This window comes from Neovison vison, chromosome 11 (assembly GCF_020171115.1).
Source record: "Neovison vison isolate M4711 chromosome 11, ASM_NN_V1, whole genome shotgun sequence".
Classification (NCBI taxonomy): Eukaryota; Metazoa; Chordata; class Mammalia; order Carnivora; family Mustelidae; genus Neogale; species Neogale vison.
The window spans coordinates 938,244-959,577 of NC_058101.1; the positions used below are offsets into that span (position 1 = coordinate 938,244).

The 21,334-nt window shown below is 51.1% G+C and overlaps 1 protein-coding gene across 3 annotated transcripts in view; it reads left to right on the forward strand.

The window, feature by feature from the left end:
* The window catches only part of TMEM150C (transmembrane protein 150C), a 72,208-nt gene extending 62,950 nt beyond the window's left edge, over positions 1–9,258 (forward strand). For all 3 annotated transcript variants that reach the window (XM_044224271.1, XM_044224272.1, XM_044224270.1), the window contains exons 6-8: positions 2,082–2,209; positions 4,759–4,936; positions 7,064–9,258. In XM_044224271.1, coding sequence (XP_044080206.1) covers positions 2,082–2,209; positions 4,759–4,936; positions 7,064–7,272 — 515 coding nt within the window. In that variant the 3' untranslated portion in view covers positions 7,273–9,258. The remainder of the gene's footprint in view (positions 1–2,081; positions 2,210–4,758; positions 4,937–7,063) is intronic.
* Positions 9,259–21,334: the final 12,076 nt, after the last annotated feature.

The window sequence follows — 21,334 nt, forward strand, 5'->3', positions numbered from 1 at the left end:
TACAAATTATGGCTTACTGCTATTTTGTTTCTAAAATGCAAATCTTAACTAGGTTGTATTCCACTCTTGGATCAGAGATACTTGGACTGAAAATCAACTTCCTGAGCTTAACTTTGCAGCTTGAAACTATGACATTCAGCAGATTTAGGAAATGCAAATTTATGGACGAGTTTTCTTTATTAATGACTCCTAATAGGGAATGAAGATAAAAACTTTTAGCAACTAATTACCTACTTAATTGCTATATAAATAGGATAATTCTTGAATTTCTAGTCATCTTCCCTGTTAAACCTTAATGTCAGAATAAATTGTCATAGGAAGTAGAAAGTGCATTTCCTTATTTGTAGATATAATTCATGCTAGCTGCAAGTACTTTTTTCCTCTTATTCATAGACTAACCTCTCCTGCTTTTTGTATAAATATGAAAATATCCCTGCACTAAGCAGTTAATAAAAGGGGATTCTTATATTCGTGGCTTGAGTATGTACTGTCCTGAAGGTTACTATTAGAAATCAGGTTTGATAATAAATCTTTTTTTTTTAAGATTTTATTTATTTATTTGACAGAGAGAAATCACAAGTAGGACAAGTAGGCAGAGAGGCAGGCAGAGAGAGAGGAAGGAAAGCAGGCCCCCTGCTGAGCAGAGAGCCCGATGCGGGACTCGATCCCAGGACCCTGAGATCATGACCTGAGCCGAAGGCAGTGGCTTAACCCACTGAGCCACCCAGGCGCCCTAGAAATCAGGTTTGAGAGTGCCTGGGTGGCTCAGTGGGTTAAGCCGCTGCCTTCAGCTCAGGTCATGATCTCAGGGTCCTGGGATCGAGTCCCACATCGGGCTCTCTGCTCAGCAGGGGGTCTGCTTTCCTCTCTGTCTCTCTCTCTCTCTCTCTCTCTGCCTGCCTCTCCGTCTACTTGTGAGCTCTCTCTGTCAAATAAATAAATAAAATCTTTAAAAAAAAAAAAAGAAAGAAAGAAAGAAAAGAAATCAGGTTTGAGGCATGCCTGGCTGGCTCAGTCGCAAGAGCATGTGATTCTTGATCGCAGGGTTGTGAGTTCGAGCCCCACATGGGGTATAGAGATTACTTAAATAAATAAAACCTTAAAAAAAAGAGTCAGGTTTAAATCTAGGTAATTCCTTCAACCTTTCTGATTCTCCCGTAACAATTTGCTTCAAAAGATGGAGTGGTCTTCTAAAGTAAGTAACACCAGGGCGCCTGGGTGGCTCTGTTGGTTAAGCATCTGCCTTCAGCTCAGGTCACAGTCCCAGGGTCCTGGGATTGAGCCCCACATTGAGTCCCACATTGGGCTCCCTGCTGAGCAGGGCCTGCTTCTCTCCCTCTCCCTCTCCCCCTCCCCACCTTCATGTGCTCTCACTCTCTCAATAAAATCTATTTAAAAAATAAAGTAACATCACTGAAAAATCAAGCTTTCTTAATATAATCAGCTAAATCATTACTGTAACGCCTCTAAGTTAGATCAACTATCCTTGTCCTATGACAGTGGACACCTCCACATAGAATTAGAGGGAGGAGGGAATAAGCCAGCAATCAAGGGATTTGTACACTTGTCTTCTTCGTGTCCCCAGGAATGATTTCTGGCACAGGGACCAGCCACCGTGTCTGGATGTGGATCCCTGTCTTCTTCCCTGTCTTCCTTCCCCTAACTGTGAAACTAAAGGAGTGGTGAATTCGTGAATTCCGAGCCATGGATTGTCTTTCTCCCTGTCGTAATTGTTGCGTCAAGGCCTCTGTGATGTTCTCCTAAGCTAGTGGGTACTGGGCCGACCTTGCTTTTGAGAACTCTGAGAACCACCCTTGTGGCAGCTCTGTCATCCTTGCATCCCTCAAATAACATAGCACTGCCGCTTCAGCTCCTCTCGGCCTCCCTCAGGATAGGCATAATAAAATATCCAAATAATCATAAGCATCGCGTGAAAAATTTCTTTTAAAAGCTATCTGCCATTTCAGAGATGTAAAACTGCACTATGGTGAAAAGTTTAGTCTTGCACATTGGGGCTTCAGAACTCTGCCTCCAAGCTGCATGGCTTAGATTTTTAAATAACCTTTTTTTTTTATCCCCAGCTCTCGTGGTAGCTGTTCTGCGCTTCATACAACTGAAACCCAAGGTTTTAAATCCATGGCTGAATATTAGTGGATTGGTGGCGCTGTGTCTGGCTTCCTTTGGAATGACCTTACTTGGTAATTTTCAGGTACTTCATTTGGCCTTTTTCACCTCCTTCTTCCTCTTCACCTAGCCACTGATTCTGCATGAATCTTTTCAATAATGCTAATTGTGCTTCCTAATAAGCACAGATCCTTCAGCAGTCAGTCCTTCTGGTCTTCGCCCCCGTGTCCCCGTGTTCCCGCCACATGTGTGAGGGTGCTCCCTCTGCACTGGGAGGACAGCACAGCTATGGGGAGAAGTAGCCTCTCCAATCGCTGTGCGTCTTCTACAAAGGATTTCAAAGTGCTTTACTCTTTTACTCAGAACAAACTGTCTCCTAATGGAACTTTCTAGAAAACTAATAGGATCGTGGCCTTTCTAAAATTAAACACTGAACATCCTTTTTGGATGAAAGCTCGCATTTCATATGAGCAAGCTCACGTGGGACTCAAGTTTGAAAACCCAGAATTTCTCTAGAACACGTAGGACTTGTATAAAGATCTCCTAGCGCTAACTCTTCTTCCCAGACATTTAGAAGCCCAAGGTCACAACATTTAGTAGTAAGTTCCCTAGGGGCTCCTGGATGGCTCAGTTGGTTGAGTATCTGGCTCTTGATCTCCGCTCAGGTATTGATCTCAGGATCATGAATTCAAGCCCCATGCAGGGCACCACACTGGACATAGAGCCTACTTAAAAAAAAAATTCCCTTGCTAATACGATCATCTGACTCTTGACTCGAATGACTCCATCTGTAAGACAGACGAGGAGCTCTCCTGCACTGGAACAGTTCCCCTGGCTCCATTCTCTTCCCACCGTCCTCCAACCTGTGTTTTATACCCTGGTGAGAAACTTCCTCCATCCTCACACCTCTCCCTGTCTGTGGGGTAAAATCCAAATGGCACAGGCATTCAAAAAAATATATGGTAGTGGATTTTCTAAGACTGTCTCTTGTTCCACCCCTCAGTCCTGATAATTCATTATATCAGGAGAACTTGTTCCCCAGTATTCCACCTAGAACAGAGAGGCCGTGGAATAATGAGTTTTGGAATCAATGGGTCGTTTGACAGGCAATCCCACTCATTATTCTACTACTCTAGGTCCCATCCCGTATCAAGCCAGACTTGAGTGGCTGTGCTGGTTTGTGCTGCATGTTGTCCAATGCTCACTACCAATTCTCTCAACCAGGGCCTGGATGGAAGTTACTGAGGAGACCTTTCCATCTTTCCTGAAGTCCAGAGATTGGGTTGTTTTGGTGAACCACAAATACTCAAAGCCATGAGTGATCATGTGACATATGAGAACACTTTCTGGAATATGTACAGAGAACACACAAGAAACAACACCTTAGTTGCCTGTGAGGAAACCAAGTGGCTAGCGTATGGGATGGGAGACAGACTTTTCCATCTGTACTCCATCATTTTTTAAAGTTTGAACCATGTAATTATATAATCTATTTTTTAATTAAGTTTAAGATAATAAATGAATAGACTGTGTATAGCATGGAAAACCAATTTCCTAAAAATAAAATTTAATTTGAGGAATTGTTATTTAAAGTAAGATCCGGAGCACCTGGGTGGCTCAGTCAGTTAAGCGTCTGCCTTTGGCTTGGTCATGGTCCCAGGGTCCTGGGATCGAGCCCCGCATCGGGCTCCCTGCTCAGTGGGGAGCCTGCTTCTCCCTCTCACACTCCCCTTGTGTTCCCTCTCTGTCTCTGTCAAATAAAAAAAAAATAAATAAAACACTTAAAAGAAAAAAATATATACATATATATAATTGCTAAAGATGTTTTAAGGGGGCAGTGTATATGTATTTTTTAAAGATTAATTTATTTATTTATTTGAGAAATAGAGCGCAAGCCAAGGCAGGGGAGATGGAGAAGCAGGCTCCCCGCTGAGCAGAGGGCCCGATGCGGGGCTCGATCCAAGACCATGAGATGATGACCCGAGCCGAAGGCAGAGTCTCAACTGACCGAGCACCCCAGGCGCCCCGAGACCACTACACTTAAGCAAAAGGGGCCCGTGCGCTTTCCGACACCCGTAGGCGACGATCTGGAGAGTTCGCGCCTGTGACGCTCAACACGGAATCGCGCGGACGGGTGTCCTTCAGCCTGTTCGCTGCGTGAAAGGGAGAGTTCGGACTCGAATGTCCGCTGGCGGGCCTGCGACTGCGGGGAGCTCTCGGGTGGCGGCTCTCGCAGGAGCGGCGTTCCGCAGCGCCCCGCACCCCGCCCTGCCCACCGCAGCTAGGCGTGTTCCGTCCGCAGCGACGCGGCGGTCCGGGCGTCGTCGCCTCGTGTGGAGAAGGACGCCCGGGGCGTGCGTCCGCAGACCCCGACGCCCCTGTCCCGGCTGTCCCGGCTCCTCCTGTGCCTGCGCACGCGTGCGGGGAACGGACTCCCGCGCCGCACGAACACGCCCAGTGCTCGCGCCGCACGCGTGCTCCGAGGCCTGGGGCGGCCCGTCTGCCTCCCACCCTCCGAGTTCGGGCCCGAGAACGCTCGCCAAGAACCGCGACGACGAAGGCCCGCCCAGTCCTCCCCGGGCGGACCCGTCCCTGCACGTCTCCCCCTCACGCGCCCCCTCTGCCCGCCCCCAGCTCACGAACGACGAGGAGATCCACAACGTCGGCACGTCCCTGACCTTCGGCTTCGGCACGCTGACCTGCTGGATCCAGGCCGCCCTGACGCTCAGGGTGAACATCAAGAACGAAGGGCGGAGAGTGGGCGTCCCGCGCGTGGTGCTCGCCGCCACCGTCACCCTCTGTGTGGTCCTCTGTATCCTTTCAGTGCGGGGAGAGGCCGGTAAGCGCCCCGGGCGGACGGTCCGCGTCGCCGGCCCTGAGGCCGAGGAGGACGGAAGCGCGCGGCCGCGTTCCTCACCCAGAGGACGCGGGGAAGCGTGTGTGACGCGGGCTCGGCCGCCTCCAGATCCTGTCTGTGGGGACGGCGTCCCCGTGACGGAGGGCACCGGATGCGCAGCCAGAGGGCGGCCGGTTTTCGCTTCCCTCTTAAAACAAGGGTAATTAGCGACATGATTAAGGCCGCGGTTATTTCGTGTCACTTGAAACTAGCAAAGGAGAACGCGGCCGGCCTCCCGGCTCGCACCCTGGGAACTTCCCCTCTAGTCAGCGCGGGCCGGGAAAACGCGAGAAACCCCGCCCAATCCCGCGAGACCAGTTCGGCGTGGGGGTGGGGGGGGCGGTGACGCCACGTCCCGGTCGCGTGGCCCAATGGAAGCCGGCCGGTGCCAGTGCGGCCAGTCAGGTCAGCCGCTCGGTCCGAGCGCTCGTCAGTGGTCACGGCAACAGGGCCTCCCCGACACCCGCCGGGGGGCCAACAGGGTTCCTGGCTGCTGGGACGCGGGAGCTGAGCGGAGGCACGCGTCGGCGCCACTGAAGCCCTCCCCGGGGCTCCGCTCTTAGTCCTCGTGTGACGGCAGTAGGCACAGGCCCGCGCCGTGCGCCGGTTCGCGGCTCCAGCTCAGGCGCGGCTGGAGCTCTCGCCGCACCCTGTCGCGTGGGGGTCACAGGCGGTGGCTCGGTGACGCCGGCAGCACCGCAGCTCGGGGTCTTCGCTTGCTCTTTCCTCACGAACGGCCGCTGCCCGGGTGTTTGAGGTTGTGCAGCACCTCAGAGGACAAGGCCGGGAGGGTCCAGCCCGGAACGGTGCTTCAGCGGCCGCGCGACGAGGCGTTCCGCGAGTGACAGGTGAGACTGTGCCGCAGAGGCCCCCGCAGCCCTGCGCGGCCGCGGTGCGGAGCCTCCCCCAGGCCCGGCGGAGACTCGCCTCCGTTCGCGTTTTCCGCGGCGGCCAGCCCCGCCGCGTCGTTTCTGAGCGCTCGGAGCCCCGCTGGGTCCCCGCGGGGGCGGGTCCGGGCCTTGTGCGAAGCCGCAGCCGCTGCGCCGCCGCCTGCTCTCTGCAGACTCGCGGGTGCCAGGGCAAGGCCTGCGGGCAGCGTTGGCTCGGCGAGCCTCAGTGTTCCCTGACGCACGTACTTAGGGCCTGGCCCCTTGGCTCCGGGCTGGAGCCTTGACGCCTCGCGTCCCCGCCGCCACCGCGTGTTGTGGAGATCAGGCCGCGGGGCCTCAGTCGCTGTCCTGACGGGGAGCTGGACAGAGGGAAGACGCGCCACCTCCACGGTGTCAGGAGCTTCGGTGTCGGTCGCTAGTGATTTCGTGTGTTCGGGATGGTTTCTGCAGGTGGAAGGATGACCGCGAATCCACGGCCACAAGCACTGGTCTTTAAAAACATACATTTATTTTTCTGGCCGACTTTTTTTTTTTTTTTTAAGATTTTATGTATTTATTTGACAGAGAGAAATCACAAGTAGATGGAGAGAGAGGCAGGCAGAGAGAGAGAGGGGGAAGCAGGCCCCCTGCTGAGCAGAGAGCCCGATGCGGGCCTCGATCCCAGGACCCTGAGATCATGACCTGAGCCGAAGGCAGCGGCTTAACCCACTGAGCCACCCAGGCACCCCCTTTTTTTTTTTTTTTTTTTGAATTTTAATCTTCTTGCTAATCTCACAGATTATTAGGCGGCGGGAGAGCTGCCTGCCCGGCCTGGGAGTCGGAGCATTTGAATTCCAGCTCTACGGTTAACACCTCTGTGACCGCAGGAAGGGTCCATTTGGGCTCAGTTTCCCCATTTTTAAGTGAACCGGTGATAACAGGGTTGCTGTGAGGATTAAGTTAGATTTTTCATGCAAGCCCCCAGACGCCTGTCCCACACGAAGGCAGAGCTCGGCACTGTGAGTTCGAGTTATTCGTGCAGGTGGCGAGTTCAGCAAGCCGGGTTCTGCTGGTGAGGGGGAGAGCGAGAGTTCTTGTCACCTGTCCCTGTCCAGAAAAGAGCCCAGTTTCGATGCGGCTGATGGGGGTCCTTTCCTTGACTGCTGCTCCCCAGATTTCATCCTCATGGCCCAAGGCATCCACATGTATGCGGCCCGGGTCCAGTGGGGACTGGTCATGTGCTTCCTGTCTTACTTTGGCACTTTTGCCGTGGAGTTCCGGCATTACCGCTACGAGATTGTGTGTTCCGAGTACCAGGAGAATTTCCTGAGCTTCTCCGAAAGCCTGTCCGAAGCTTCTGAGTATCAAACCGACCAGGTGTAACCCGTCAGCTTCTCCTTGCCGGTGAGGTGGGTGCGCTGGGGGGAGGAGCCGGAAGGACACACCCACGGGACTCGGTACAGAACCTCTTCACACATTTTCCACCCACACGTTCATGGCCGCATCTGCCAAATGAGCTTTTCAGGGCAAGGTATGTCTTTAGTGGAAAAGCACAAGCCCTTATGTGTTGACGCTGAAAATACATGCTCGACAGAGCCAGAAGCCTGTGCATGATCACTTCTCCTTTCCCTCTCTCTCCCAGTACTCTTTGCTGTTCTCATTCTCTCACACGTTTTCAGACTTCGTGATCTCCCTGCCACAGAGTAGGGCGGGCCACATGTAACACGGGAATAATGCCAACTCCCAAAGTGGCCTTCAGATCCAAAGGGCTCGGACCCAGCTCATGAGGAAGTTCTGAATCTGGCACTCAGACTCCTGAACAGACTGCGGATCATCTGACTGGATGGAAACTGCAGTGATGGGACCCCTGTAACCCATGGAAAGGTCTGGGGTCTGGAACTTAACTCCTTTCACCATGGTTCGGTGGTCCGCTGTGTGGAGTCAAAGAGGGGAGTAGGCTACTAGTCCATCACCGTGATTTGGACTTTACTGTGACTGAGAACTATTTCCAAATGTGAATATTTGTAGGCGTGTGGTCTGCCAGACATGGGACAAGATGGGGGCAGTGAGGGTATGGTGTCGTTTTTGCTTCTGTAGTATGCTATGTACAGCTTTTGTTTTGTAGTTCATAGTTTAACTTCTATTTTCCTTTAAGTAAATACCGTGGGTCTCTTGAGGCCCATGGACAAAGAAGATGTAGGCCAAGTGCAAGAGCTGAGCTTGTTTTGGGTTCAACCATATCAAAAGCAAAAAAAAAAAAAAAAGTGACCTGCAGGCTTCATTTGCTGCTTTTAAAAAGGTTCAAAGCTAAGAAAATGTTCACAGAAAAGCACAAAGAAATATTTGTGGAGGTAATAAAAAGAGCTCCTGCTGGACATTTTATAAAAGGGGTCTTAGAGTATCTTGTTACAAGTCCAGATCAAGGGAGAGCTTCTTAACATGTATCTGTAGCTCAAATTTAGTATTTGATTGGGGGGAGGGGAGGTGGCTTAAGGGCTTTTTCATACTTGGGATTTAGAAATTAGAAACCAGCTAAACGATCACCCTTCTCACCCAAAACCGGCACAGCTGATCCCCTGCTGCCCAACATACACTTTCCACCTGCACAGAGTTTAGAACGCAAACTGGAGGCCTCAGCTTTTGGGGCCATACTTCATAAAGAGCAGAATTCTAAGTTCAAAATGCCCTGGAGTGGGCCACGTTGACAGACTCTCCGTGGATGCACTTTGTTTCAGAAAGTCCCCAAATGTACTTCCCAGGAGCCTGGGACTTCATGGAATGTAATGTGAAAAACGCTGTTTTTTAATTCAACCCAAACTCGGACTCTTGAGGAAGGGGTTCGTGACTTTTCATCTCTGTGTTTCTCTCTGCCTCCCAGCACAGTGCCTGGCACGTATGGGTGCTGAACAAATGTCTGTTCAATAGAATGACTGGTAGTTTAAGAGCAGGAGAAAGGAGTACCAGAGAAAGAGTCAAAGAGGAGTGAGCAGATGACTGTTTCAAGCAAGCAGGAATGGAAGAAATCCGAGAGTAGGAGCAGATGGGGATGAGAACCCCTACAAGGGATACGTGAAATGTGAGGAAAGAATCAAGAAGCAGAGAACATTCTGCTAGGAAAGAGGCATCTTACTGTACATAGTCCAAGGTGACATTTATTATTTTTGAATACTGCTTTTGGGTTTGTTTTTTCATTTTTATATTTTAAGAAATTTTAATCAGAAAACAAAGACAAATTAAACAGCTTTTGGCGATGCACTGTACACTTTCTTAAGTATATCTAAATAGCACATTTTAGCAGAATCAAGCAATGACTGGCATTATTCATTGGGATCTGACCACTAAATAAAATTCTTTTATGCAGAATTGTGATTTGTCTCTTACACTAACATTTCTTCTGTAATATTAATGCATGTGTAAAGGCCATCAGACATTCTGCAGAACATACACTTCAGTGGGCACCTGGATGCCTCAGTCAGTTAAGCCTCCGACTCTTGGTTTCCCCTCTGGTCATAATTTCTCAGGGTTGTGGGATGGAGACCCTGCTGCAAGGCTCTGTGCTCAGTGGGGAGTCTGTTGGAGGTTTTCTCTCTGCCTCTGAGCATCCCCCTGCTGACACGTGCCAAAACAAAAAACCTAACCAGAAACAAACCAGAAGGGACGTCGGTGGCTCAGTTAAGCATCTGCCTTTGGCCCAGGTCATGATGCCAGGGTCCTGGGATTGAGCCCCTGCATCAGGCTCTCTGCTCAATCAGGAGTCTGCTTCCTCCTTTCCCTCTGCCCTTCCCACTGTCATGCTCTCTCACTCTCTCTCAAAATCTCTAAAAAATACCACAAATTATACTTGTGTTATGGGGGTAGCATATCTATCTCTAGGGTGTTTTCCAACACCCACAGCCAATTCTTTAATTCTCTGGACACCAACCTGATGTCCTACAATTCGGTTCGTTCTAACACTACCCAGCATTATTGTCACTCCCACGAGATTGCCCTCTCTCACTTCAAATGCCAGTCCCACAGACTGGGTCCCAGGTTACCCACACTTCCGTCCAACATGACTATAAAATTGGCAGGGAAAGGGATGTCCCACAACTCCCTTCCCTTTTAAGTTAGATAATTTGCTAGAAAGTCTCCCAGACTCCAGAAAACACGTGTGCCTGCTTATTATAAAGGATATAACTCAAGAACAACCAAAAGTAAGCGACAGGACAAGGAAGGGGAGGGGTGCGGGCATGCCATGCTCCCAAGGTTCCCATGTGTTCACCAACCCAGAAGCTCTCTGAATCTCTCTGTGCAAGAGTTTATAGGGCTCAATCTCCAGCATCCTCCCCCCACATCTGCTTCTGGAGGTTGGTCAAGAGGTCTAATCCCTTAGTCTTCTGGTGACCTGAGCCTATCTGGGGGCCCCTCCCTGAGTGACCTCATTAGCATAAGATTGGGCTTATGATGAATAACACAAGTCACTCCTGTCACTCGGGAAATTTCTAGAGTTTTAGCAGCTGTGGCAGAAACCCTAGGACAAAGACCAAATTTTTTTTATTAGGCCACACATAAATCAAGATCAAGATTACAGTGCTTCCTAGGAGTTAAGAACCACAGGAAGCTTCTCGGAAGCCAAAACCAAGGTCTCTGTGTTTGGAATGAACACGCCTGAAGGATCTGATGCAGGTGGCCCAAAGAACAAAGCTTGTAATAAACTAAACTTCATTTTTGTAGTCCAACTAGGTCTCTTGAAGAAAAGTTCTCCTCCTAGTTGGGAGATGTTTCTAGAACAATGTTGACATTTCAAAGGTTCCATCGTTTTTTATTGAATGGAGACCTGACAGGGAGGTGAAGTTTTACCACCTGTTTCTGGGTCTTCTTTGCCCCTGATGTGGGAAACTGAAACTTTCATATGCTAGACTTGGTCTTCTGCTGGTTATAATGGAGAATGATGAAGTCTAGAATCTAGGTGAGGTTCAGCGGGGTAAAGTCCGGAGCCGATGACCAAGAAAGAATTCTTGAGACATCTTTGCTGCAAAATGGTGGTTTCTTAAAGCACAGGGACAGGACCCGTGGGCAGGAAGAGCTGCTGCCGCGCTATCCTGAAGAGTGGCTGATTACATACACAGGAGTTGGGTAGGTGAGGATAAAGGGGTGTTCAGAAGAGCTGTCACGGTAAAGAAGACTGTCAGGATACTGGAGGCCTGGTTATTGTCAAGCCAAGGTTGTTTTTCCCTCTAATGAGGCACTAACATGAAGACAGTTGGGAGTTTCCTGGTGGAATGTCCTCCTGTTACACATTCTTGTCAATGAGCTTTAGGTTTAGAAGAAATTTAACTTTATTTACATTTCCTTTCCCCTCAGCCTCCTTCAGTTTTATGGAGGAGAGGGTGATGTTAGGGCTTTAGGAACTGAGTTGCTTGCCTCCGGAAGTTGGGCTTTTGATAAGGACATTTGTAAACTGAGGGAGACTCCTGTCTTGCAGGATTGTCTCTACAAGTTAATTATTTGTTTTCCTTTTAGGGCAGCCAGGAGCCTGAGGAATGTCACACATGTCACCGAGGCTGGGGAGAGAGGGGGTGTAAGGTGCCAGCTTTAGCTTTGTCCTCAGCCAGCCTCAGCTCCCTCATCAGAGAATGGAACATTGGTTCATTTTTGCTTACTTAGCACTGTATCCGTCTGGGTATGCTGGGTTTTGCTGTCCCAAAATAAAAGGAATAAAACTTAAGTTCACTTCTCACACGAGGTGTGTATCCAGGGGTTGGCAAGGGGCCCACGCTCGGTGCTATGACTCGGACCCTGGCTGACAGAGGCTTCATCTCCACACATGCTTCTGCCACCGTCGCCGACAGCTAAGAACACGTAGATTGCTCAGTGGTTCTTGACGGCTCTGTTAGGAAGTGACAAACATCATGTAGCTTGCATTTCATTGGGCAGGACACATTGCACAGTCTTATCTGAGAGCCACGCTCCCACTGTGTGCCCAGAAGGGAGGAACATTTCTGTGAACAGCCTACGACTGTCCGGGTTCACATGAAGTTTTTAAGATTTCTTTGGTCACTGTCATTCCTCTGAAGCGGAGTAATGAAGAATCCGTGAAGAACCATCATCGTACAGAACCGGGAAACGTGTGATCAGTGGAGCTGACACAGCCAGTCACAACTGTGAAGCACCGCGCAAACAAAAACGGAGAGAAATGCAATTCCTTGGAGCATCTTCTCTGAATCTCTGGTGTTTCCCCAAAGCAGGGGGATCAACAGCTGGGGGTGGGGTGGGGTGGGGGGGAGAGGCATTCTGCATATGAAAGCAGCTGGATTTCACAATCCTCACTTCCTGGCAGTTCAGATTCCCCATTGTGAGGGCTCCAGCAAACAGCAAATACCTAAACCAGTCCGAAGAGGGGAGTGTGCGAGGGGAGTGTGCCTGACAAGGCTGAATCCCTCACTGGAAAAGCAAAGATCTTTTCATCAGGATAAAATATGCTTTTATTTCTCCTATCTCTAAAAAAAAAAGTGTCCCCTGGCTCCTGGCTCAATTGGTAGAGCATGTGACTCTTGAACTCAGGGTCATGAGTTCAAGCCCCATGGTGGATATAGAGATTATTTTAAAAAGAAAAGATTTAAAGAAAGTCCCTATTTGCTGTCCCCAGTCCCTCTCTCCCAATTCTCTCTTGAACCCAGTCCAATCATTGGAGCTCTCACTCCTGCCACTTCGTGGAACTGCTTCCCTCATTCTCCAGAGACCTTGTGATGTTGCATACAATGGTTGGTTCTTTTGCAACCTTATCTAGACCCATAAGCACTACTTCCCAACTGGATCAATCCCTCCCCCTTCTCTCCTTGAAACATTTTCTTTACTTGGCTTCCAGAGATCATTCCCTCTTCATTTGCCTCCCACTTCACTGTCCATGCCTCTGCCTCCTTTGCTGGGCCTTCTCCCTGACACCTTCACATTGGAGTGTCCCACGCCTCAGTCCTTGGAACTCTTCCCTTACTAGCTACATCCACTTTGCTGGTCACTGCATCCAGCCCTTTTGTTTTAAAGGCTGCCATATGCAGACCTCTCCCAATCCACCAGCTCAGACTTCTGGATATCCAACAAACTTATGACATCTCTACTTGTCATCTCAAGTTCAGTAAGTAATTCCTCCCAGAGTCTTCCCATCTAACTTAAGGACAATTCATCTTTCAGTTGCTCAGACTGAAACCTTAAAGTGATCTTAAAGTATCTCTTCTTTTTCTCACACCCCACATCTGTCAGCAAATCCAGCCTACCCTATCTTCAAATTACTCTGGAATTCATCCACTGCTACCCTCTGGTCCAGGCAACTTCCATCTCTCATGGGCTTTTATAATAGCGTACAAAAACTGGTCTCTCTGCTTCCATCATTTGCTCCCTTCGGACTGTCCTCAACACAGCAAAATGGTCTTGTGAAAAGCCAAATGAGATCATCATCACTTCCCTACGAAACCCTTCAATGGCTTCTCTTGTACGTAGACTAAAACCTCAAGCACTAAAATGGCCTGCAAGGGCCAAGAAGACCTATCTCTCTACCTTTCATTTTCTCTATTCCATTCTCTCTGCCACTGTAGGTTCCTCCAATAGCCAGCATGCTCTGACCTCAGGACTTCTGCACTTGCTGGAACCTCCGTGCCCTGGACGATCTTCCCCCAGATATTTACATCTCTCACCTTTCTACCTCCTCCAAAGTCACCTTCTCACCGAGCCCTACCCGATCTCTAAAACTCAAGCCCAACCCAGCAGGACTGCTCTTTCCAGTTTTATCTTGCTTGATAGCATTTTGTAAACAGGGTCCTGTGATTAATTAAAATTCTAACATACATAACACTGTCTTACAGGTTTCACTTAGTTCATTATGTCATTATCTCTATCCCCAAAATGCAGCTCAGTGAGGGCAGGGAATTTTTTTTTTTTTTTTTTTGCAGAGATTTTTGCCTGCTCTGTACCTGAGGCAGAAGATCTGGACTCAGATCCCCTCAACCCTAACCACCCAAACATTCCCACAGAACTCTGCCCTTTGAGGAGTCCATCTTCTATGACAGCTAAAACTCTCTGCCCCTTGAATAGTGTACCTTACAGGAATGCGAAGGGAGGCTGCTCACTGAAAGGAGGAATGATGAAGACTGGTGAAGACTGGACCAAACCAATCTGTGCCAAGATGGACCCCAGTGCTGAACTTCCACCTACTTCCTCCCTCATTATAATACTAAAAACAATGCTCAGGGCGGAGAGATGACCTGTTAGATAGGCAATACACGGAGAGGCATATTCTGTCCACTGTGCCTGCATGCCCCACGTCCTATATCTCCCTGCTCCAACATGCTTAGACGACCCCCCCCTTTCCCACCCCAGCCCCCCCGAAAACTTTTCCCGGGCTTTGGTCTGAGAGTCAGCCTGCGGGACACTTCGCCCTTACACCATCTCCCTTGTGCCTAAGTCCTAATAAAAGCCTCGCCTGGGATTCCCTTTTGGCCTGCTGTCAATTTCTGTGGCTTAGAGAGCCCAAGCACCCATGTCTGTCACACACCTGGCCACTCAAACAGCGGCTGGCACAGAGTTAGATGCTTTGTAAATACTTTCATGATAAAGGCCTGGTAGTGTCCCCCCTTTTCCTTTTTTCTCTCTTTTTTAAAGATTTAATGTCTTACATATGAGCTGCTCCGGGTGGTTGGGTGGCTCAGTTGGTTAAGCATCTAATTTGGTTTTGAATCAGGTCATGATCGCAGGGCAGGGAGATGGAGCCTCACATGGGTTCCGGGCCTGCAGAAGATTCTCTCTCCCTCTGCTCCTCCCCATCCTGCTCGCAGGGTCTCTCTATCAGAAAAAAAAATGTGAGCCGCTCAACATTCAAGGCATTTAGGAAACAACGGTAATGCAGTGAGATTTCAGAGGATGTAACCGTTCTCCTGCTTCTCATAGCAAACCGCTTTCTGTGTCTTAAGGAAGTTCTAGATTATAAAAAGGGTTATTTCTTATAGTGTCTGCTGTAACTAGTACATGTCAAAGACCCATGTTCTAAATGAGGCCTGAAATAATCCTATACAAACTCTGTCAGTGGCAGACTTCCACTCACGTAGCTTCAAAAATAGTAGGGATAACCGGATCCTTACCTAAAAAACTCCCTTTTTTTTTTCCTGTTTTTAAAAAGTAAGAATCTAAGATGACTCTGTAGGCTATATTCAGATTTATTAGCTTAACTCACAAAAACTCTCCCTACAAACGCTGCTTGGGTCAGCACAAAGAAAAAGCCATGGTGGTTTAATGAGTATTTATAGAGAAAGCAGCACGAAGGGATTTACTTGACAGTCAATATCGGAGCTATCTAATACCACTAGCCTTCTATAAGCCAAATTTAGCTTTGTAGCCAGGGACAGTTAAGAGGAGCTGGAGGAAAAGGTCTTGGGCCCAACACAGGAACAAAGTCGGTTCAGGACTAAGAGCACGAGAGGCGGACTGGGTCTCACCTTTTGCTTTCCCTCGTAGGAGACAGTGGTCTCAAACCACAGGGGACTTTCCTATCATACTGATCATCGTTAGGGAGGGGAAGGAAGGAACAAATTTGTGTGGGCACCAGGGAAAAAATAATGGGCATCCCTTGTTGTCTCTGTCAGGAGGGTGAAGGGAAAGGAAAAAATCAGACACCCTGTGGTTCCGGGCCTGGGTGTTTGGGAAGATGGGGACACTTGCAAAGTCTAGCAGAACAAGAGATGCCACTGTCGGGAGGGAGGGAGGGGTGAGGAATGAGGTCATCTCCATGCTCAAACTGCTGCTTTGGCACAGCCCTTTCCCAGCCCAGCTATACGGAAGGGGAGGAAAGGTCTGTCCCCTGCTTGGCAACATTTAATTCACTGGGTGACTGTTCCAGTTACTGGGGCTGTTGAACAAGTCACCAGAAAATGCAGCAGCATAAACTCACTACATTTGCAGAGGCCAGGGGTCAGAAATTCAGACAGGGCATGGCCCAGACAGCTCGCTTCTGCTCGGCGAGGGCCGCGTCTCAGCAGGAAGCCGACAGCTGGAAGCAGTCTGAGGCCTGGTTTATTCCTGTGTCTGAAGCCTGAGGCTGGCCGTCAGTTTGGGGCCCTAGCGCCTCTCGTCCTGGCCTCTCCACGTGAGTGAATTTGGGCCCCCCCAGAGCATGGGAGCCGGCTTCCCCAGAGCAAGTATTCCGACCCCAGCTCCTGCGAAAAGGACATGGCGCAGTAGCCTTTCTATCACCCAGCCCGGAGAGTCAGAGAAACTTCTGTTGTCCTTCCTGTTGGAGCGCTCACAAGCAACCCCCGGACGCGGACTCAAGGCGGGAGAACCATACGGCCCCCTCGAGGGAGGAGTGTCCAAGTCCTGGGGTGAAGAGAGCAGGTGGGAAGACAGCAGTGCAAATGCAGGAGTGAGGAACAGCCCAGTCCTTCACATACAACACTGGCAGAAACCACCAAACACAACTCTCTCGGACTCGGGAAACGAAGTACGAGCTCGCGGCAACCGGGGGAAGCTTCCTCGAGAAAACCTGGCTGACTCTCGGTGAAAACCGAGAGCTTTGTGGTCTTTTAGCTTATCCTGGTCCCACGCCAGGCGCCAGCTCAGTGGCGGCCTTGACAGTAGCAGCCGGTGTTTCCGGGGCAGGAAAGAGCACCAGAGGGCGAACAACGGGCCTCGGCCACTAGGAACGGCGCTTCTGAACTACCTGCCCATCACGCTGGGCTGCTACAACAAAAGACCACGAACGGATTTTTGTTTTGTCTTTTAACTACGAACGGGGTTTTTAGCAACAGAAATTTGTTTCCTCCCCGTTCTGGAGGCTGCGAAGTCCACAGCGAGGTGCTGGCTGCCGGCTCTCGTGCTCGCACACAGGCAGGAGTCCGGCCGCACGGGGACCCCGGCCGCAGCGACCTCGCTCAACTCCAGATAGTCCCGCGGCCGGGGAGGGCTTCCCAGTGGGCGGATTAGACGTGGGGGGCGAGAAGCCCCATTCCCTGCATAGCCGCCTGTCCGCCGGCTCCTCGGAGGACCGGCTCCAAGGGTTTCCCTTGGCTCAGTAACTAAGACCGGGCCGGTGCCGAGGGCGCTCCCCACGGCCGGTGTGGAAACTTCGCCCGGCTTCCGGGAGCGGCGGGTGCGGGCTGGGCCGGACGACCGACGACGCACTGAAAAGCTGGAGAGCGGGGAGTAGGGAATGAGCCGCCCTGGCCGGTTAGGGCTTGGAGAAGCTCTGACGTTTCCTTGGTGCTCGGGGTTGAACGGTCACCCCGACAAGAGAGGGTGAAGTCCTAACCCCCAGTACTTCTGGAGGGGACCCTAACTGGAGACCGGCTCGCTGCAGATGTGCTAGTTCGGACGGAGTCGGGCTGGGGTCGACCCAGGATGCGCCACGCGGCACAAGACCCCGGCCGCCCGGCCTCATCCGAGCCCGCAGAGCGCTCGGCGACAGCAGCAGCGCCGCCTTCTCTTCAGCGCGCGGGCCACCCGCCAGGGCCGGCCGCACGTCGGGCCACAGAACAGGTCTCGACACGTGTGCAAAGATCGCAACCGGACAAGCACGTCCACGAAGGAGAAGTCGATCAGCCGAAGGAAAGTTGGGAGATTCGCAAACACGAGCCACCGAAACAACACGCTCTTCCGCCACCCGGGGCCGCGGAGCCGTCGCGGGAGCCGAGCGCGCGGCCGGAGACGACGCACAAACGCTCAGGACCCCAGAGCCGCGGGCCGCGTGAGGGGGGCTGCGGCGGACTAAAGCTGTCACTGCGGGGGGAGGAAAGAGCTCACAGCGAAACTTAACCTTCCCCTGGAAGAACTCGCCGAGAACAAACCGTGTGCGCAACCCGCAGAAGGACGGGAAGAGACCGGCGCGGAGACGCGTCAGACAGTCCCGGACACGGCCGAGTCGCTTCTCTGAAGAGAAAACGGCCACACGCGCAGCGGACGGACCTTGAGCCTCCGCTTCCCTCAGCCTGTGCTCGCCGCACGCCGGAGCCAGAGGCCGCCCTCGACCCACCCGAGGGCCGCCGCCCGTCGCGACCCCCCGGAACCGGTAGCGGCGTCAGGCTCTGCTCACCAGGCTCCCCTGCCCCTCCTGGTTCCGGCCTGCGAGGCCCAGACCACCGCCAGCTCCGCCGCCGGCCCCTGCCCGCCGCCGGGTCGCTGCCGGGTCGCCGCCGTGGGAGACAGGAGCTCCGGCCGCTCTCCGGCAGCAGCCTCGTCTTATTTGGCCGCGTTTCGTGGCTTTGCTGTTGTTCCCTGGCTCCCCCGCCAAGGTCGCAGGCACCCGGGGCGTAGGACAGGACGGTAACCCCTCACAGCAAACCGGCCCATCCCACATGCCCCCAAATAGAACAGACGCCGACAGTTCGCGCATTTTCCCCTGGGCGTCCTCCCGCCCCCCACCTCGCGCGCGCGCGCGGACTCGCCTCGTGCTTGGTTCCCGCACGCGCCCCCGACGCGCCTCCGCGTGCACGCGCCCCCGACGCGCCTCCGCGTGCACGCGCGAGGGACCGGCCTGGGCGAGGGAGAGGAGCTGGGCTCCTGTGCGCTGCTCCCGCGCGTTCGCGCGAACGGACAGTTCTTCATAAAGAGTGGGGGAAAGACGGGGACACGGTGCCGTCTGGGCTTACGTGGTGCGAGGACGAACTGTTCGGCCTTCGCGCTCTGGCGGGAATTCAAGACCCCGAAGATCCTTTTTCACGAGGCCGCGGGAAACCGGCGACCGGAAAGCACGGTCTGGAGTGCTGTTTGCTGACGTGACTTAAGGGATAAAAGCGAGGAGGAGGCTGGGTGGGCGGTCCCTGCCGTCCGGCCCGACGGCGGGGATCCGGCCGCCGCTGTCGCAGGTCAGGTCGCCGACCGGCCCACTTTTCTCCTCAGGCCGCCGCCCGGCGCCACCTGCTGGGCGCGGCCGCCTCGCCGCGGGGAAGGTCCCTGGAGGAGCAGCGCCATCTGCTGGGCGTGGCCGGCCGCGCGCCTGTCTCCGCGGTCCCCCCGCGGCCCTCAACCGTCCCTCATGCAGCTCTAAGTGGCCGTCAGTTCGGGGGTCAGTTCGGGGTCGCAACTAAGGCCGGTCTCCCAGGAGGCCAAGCATTAGCCCCGATACCCCAGAAACGCTGATGACATCAGCGAAGGCCTCTGTTTGACGCTTCCCTTCCAAGGAGCCACTCTGCGGGTTGGGGGCGCTTGGCTCATCCAGTCGGTAGGGCTCGCGACTCGCTCTCCGGGGCTGGGACTTGGAGCCCCACACTGACTGCTGAGATTACTTAAAAATAAAACCTTTGGGGGCGCAGGGGTGGCTCAGTGGGTTAAGCCTCTTGCCTTTGGCTCAAGTCATGGTCCCAGGGTCCTAGGATGGAGCCCCGCATCGGGTTCCCCGCAACCCCCCTCTCTCTGCCTACTTGTGATCCCTCTCTCTCCCTCAAATAAATAAAAATAAAAATAAATCAGTTTGGGCTTTGATCCAAATCAATGCCATGGTGAGAAAGAGCAGAACTGAGGTAGAAGATGTGCGTTAACAGGAATAAAAAAGGCCACAGTTTTAAGGACTTTCTCCCCTAGAATTCTCTGCAAACAAAATGCTGAGAAAATGTAATAACTTTGATCTCTTTTTGGAAATTCCAGAGGTGAGATTTTTCCTCCTTCCCTTACTAAGGACCATGAATTTCTGTGGATTCACCACTGAGCTCCCTTCTTGCTTTCTAGGCATTTTTCCTTCCTCATGACCAATCTACTTCATACCTCAACTTCTTCCTAAGATCTTGTTCCAAAACATTTGTGAATGAGTTTTTAGGGTCTAAGAAATATTCCACTCAACTTCTTTTTCCCTTCCTTTCACCTCCCACTTTGACAAACTGAATCTGATGGTGGACGTTCTCTTTATTCCTGAATCTATTCTCAATTACCCAAAATACATTAGTCTTGGGGCGCCTGGGTATTAGCAGATTAATGGTCCAGGTCATGGACCACTTTTGGCTCAGGTCATGATCTTGGGATTGTGAGATCGAGCCCTTATAGGGGTCCCCCTTTCCCTTTTCCCCTCCCCCCTAATAAATCAGTTTTTCTGCTGCCTTTTTCATCATGGATAGGAAATGTCCCTTGCTGTAAACTGAATGTCTTGTCCCCCTCAAAATCCGTTTGTTGAAATCTAACCCCCAAGGCAATGGTATTTGGAGGTAGGGCCTTTGGTGGACCCCTCATAAATGGAATTAGCAACACACACACACATTTATTTCTTAAGTGATCTCTATGGGCCAACATTGGGGCTCGTACTCAGGACCGCAAGATCAAGCGTTGCATGCTCTACCAACTGAACCAGTCAAGCCCCCCAGAGTAGCTTCCTTATAAAAGTAGCCCAAAGAATGCCCCTTTGCCCCTTCCACTATGTGAGGTTACAGAAAGAAGACTGTGGTCTGTGAGGAAATGGGCTCTCACCAGACAGTGAACTTGCAAGCTATGATCTCGGACTTCCCAGCCTCCAGAACCATGAGAAATACAATTTTGTTAATTACAAACCACCCAGGTCTCTGGGATTTTGTCAGAGCAGCCCCAACAGACTGCAACACCTCCACCCCAATTTTCTTTTGGCTTATGTACAGAGCACCCTCCCTTTCCTTTAATTCCTTCCTTCCTTTTTTCTTTTCAAGTAGGCTCCAGCATGGAGCCCAAAGCAGGGCTCAATCTCACAACCTTGAGTGAGATCAGGACCTGAGCTGAAACCAAGAGTCGAATGCTTAACTGACTGAGCCACCCAAGCACCCCAATTCCTTTCTAATCTAGACTCTGGTGCGTAATCTTTTCTCATTTCTTCCTTACACTACCAATTATTCCTTTACTGGCATTAAGAGACACCTTTTCTACCATCTTCTCATGAGCTTTTTTGAAAACTATAAGAAGTGCATCTCTTTATCGCCATTTGTGGCTTTACCATTCATAAATTACTGCCACTTCCAAGATTTACTTCCTCATTTGCCTTTTACTACCCTTCCAAATTTTCATAGTCCTCAGACTTCTTAGTTACTAGGAGACAAAAACTATCAAATAAAGCCTTTTATATTCTCTGTCCTCTCAAATCTGTAATACTTTTTCATATTCAAAGCATCCCCCAAATTATTCCTCCAGGATTAATTTTAGCTTTTCTTGATTAAGAAAACATCTTCCTTCAAGCATTATTTTACATAAATCAAACGTAAGATTCTCAAAAATCTAAGAAACCCCACTCATGAGTGCTTACTATCCAAATGAAATAATAACCAATGAGATCATATGTGTATACATAACTCAACTAATAAATAGTCAATGCCTTTTCACTGGCATTGCATTCTCTCTCTCTCACACACACACCCACATCCACACACAAGATTAAGGCAAAAACTAAAATAAAGCTCTTATTTTCTGAATCTCTCTTCAGTTTGTCTTTTGTTTATGGCAATAGGTGGTATGGTTCAGGAACCTACATAAAACTGAG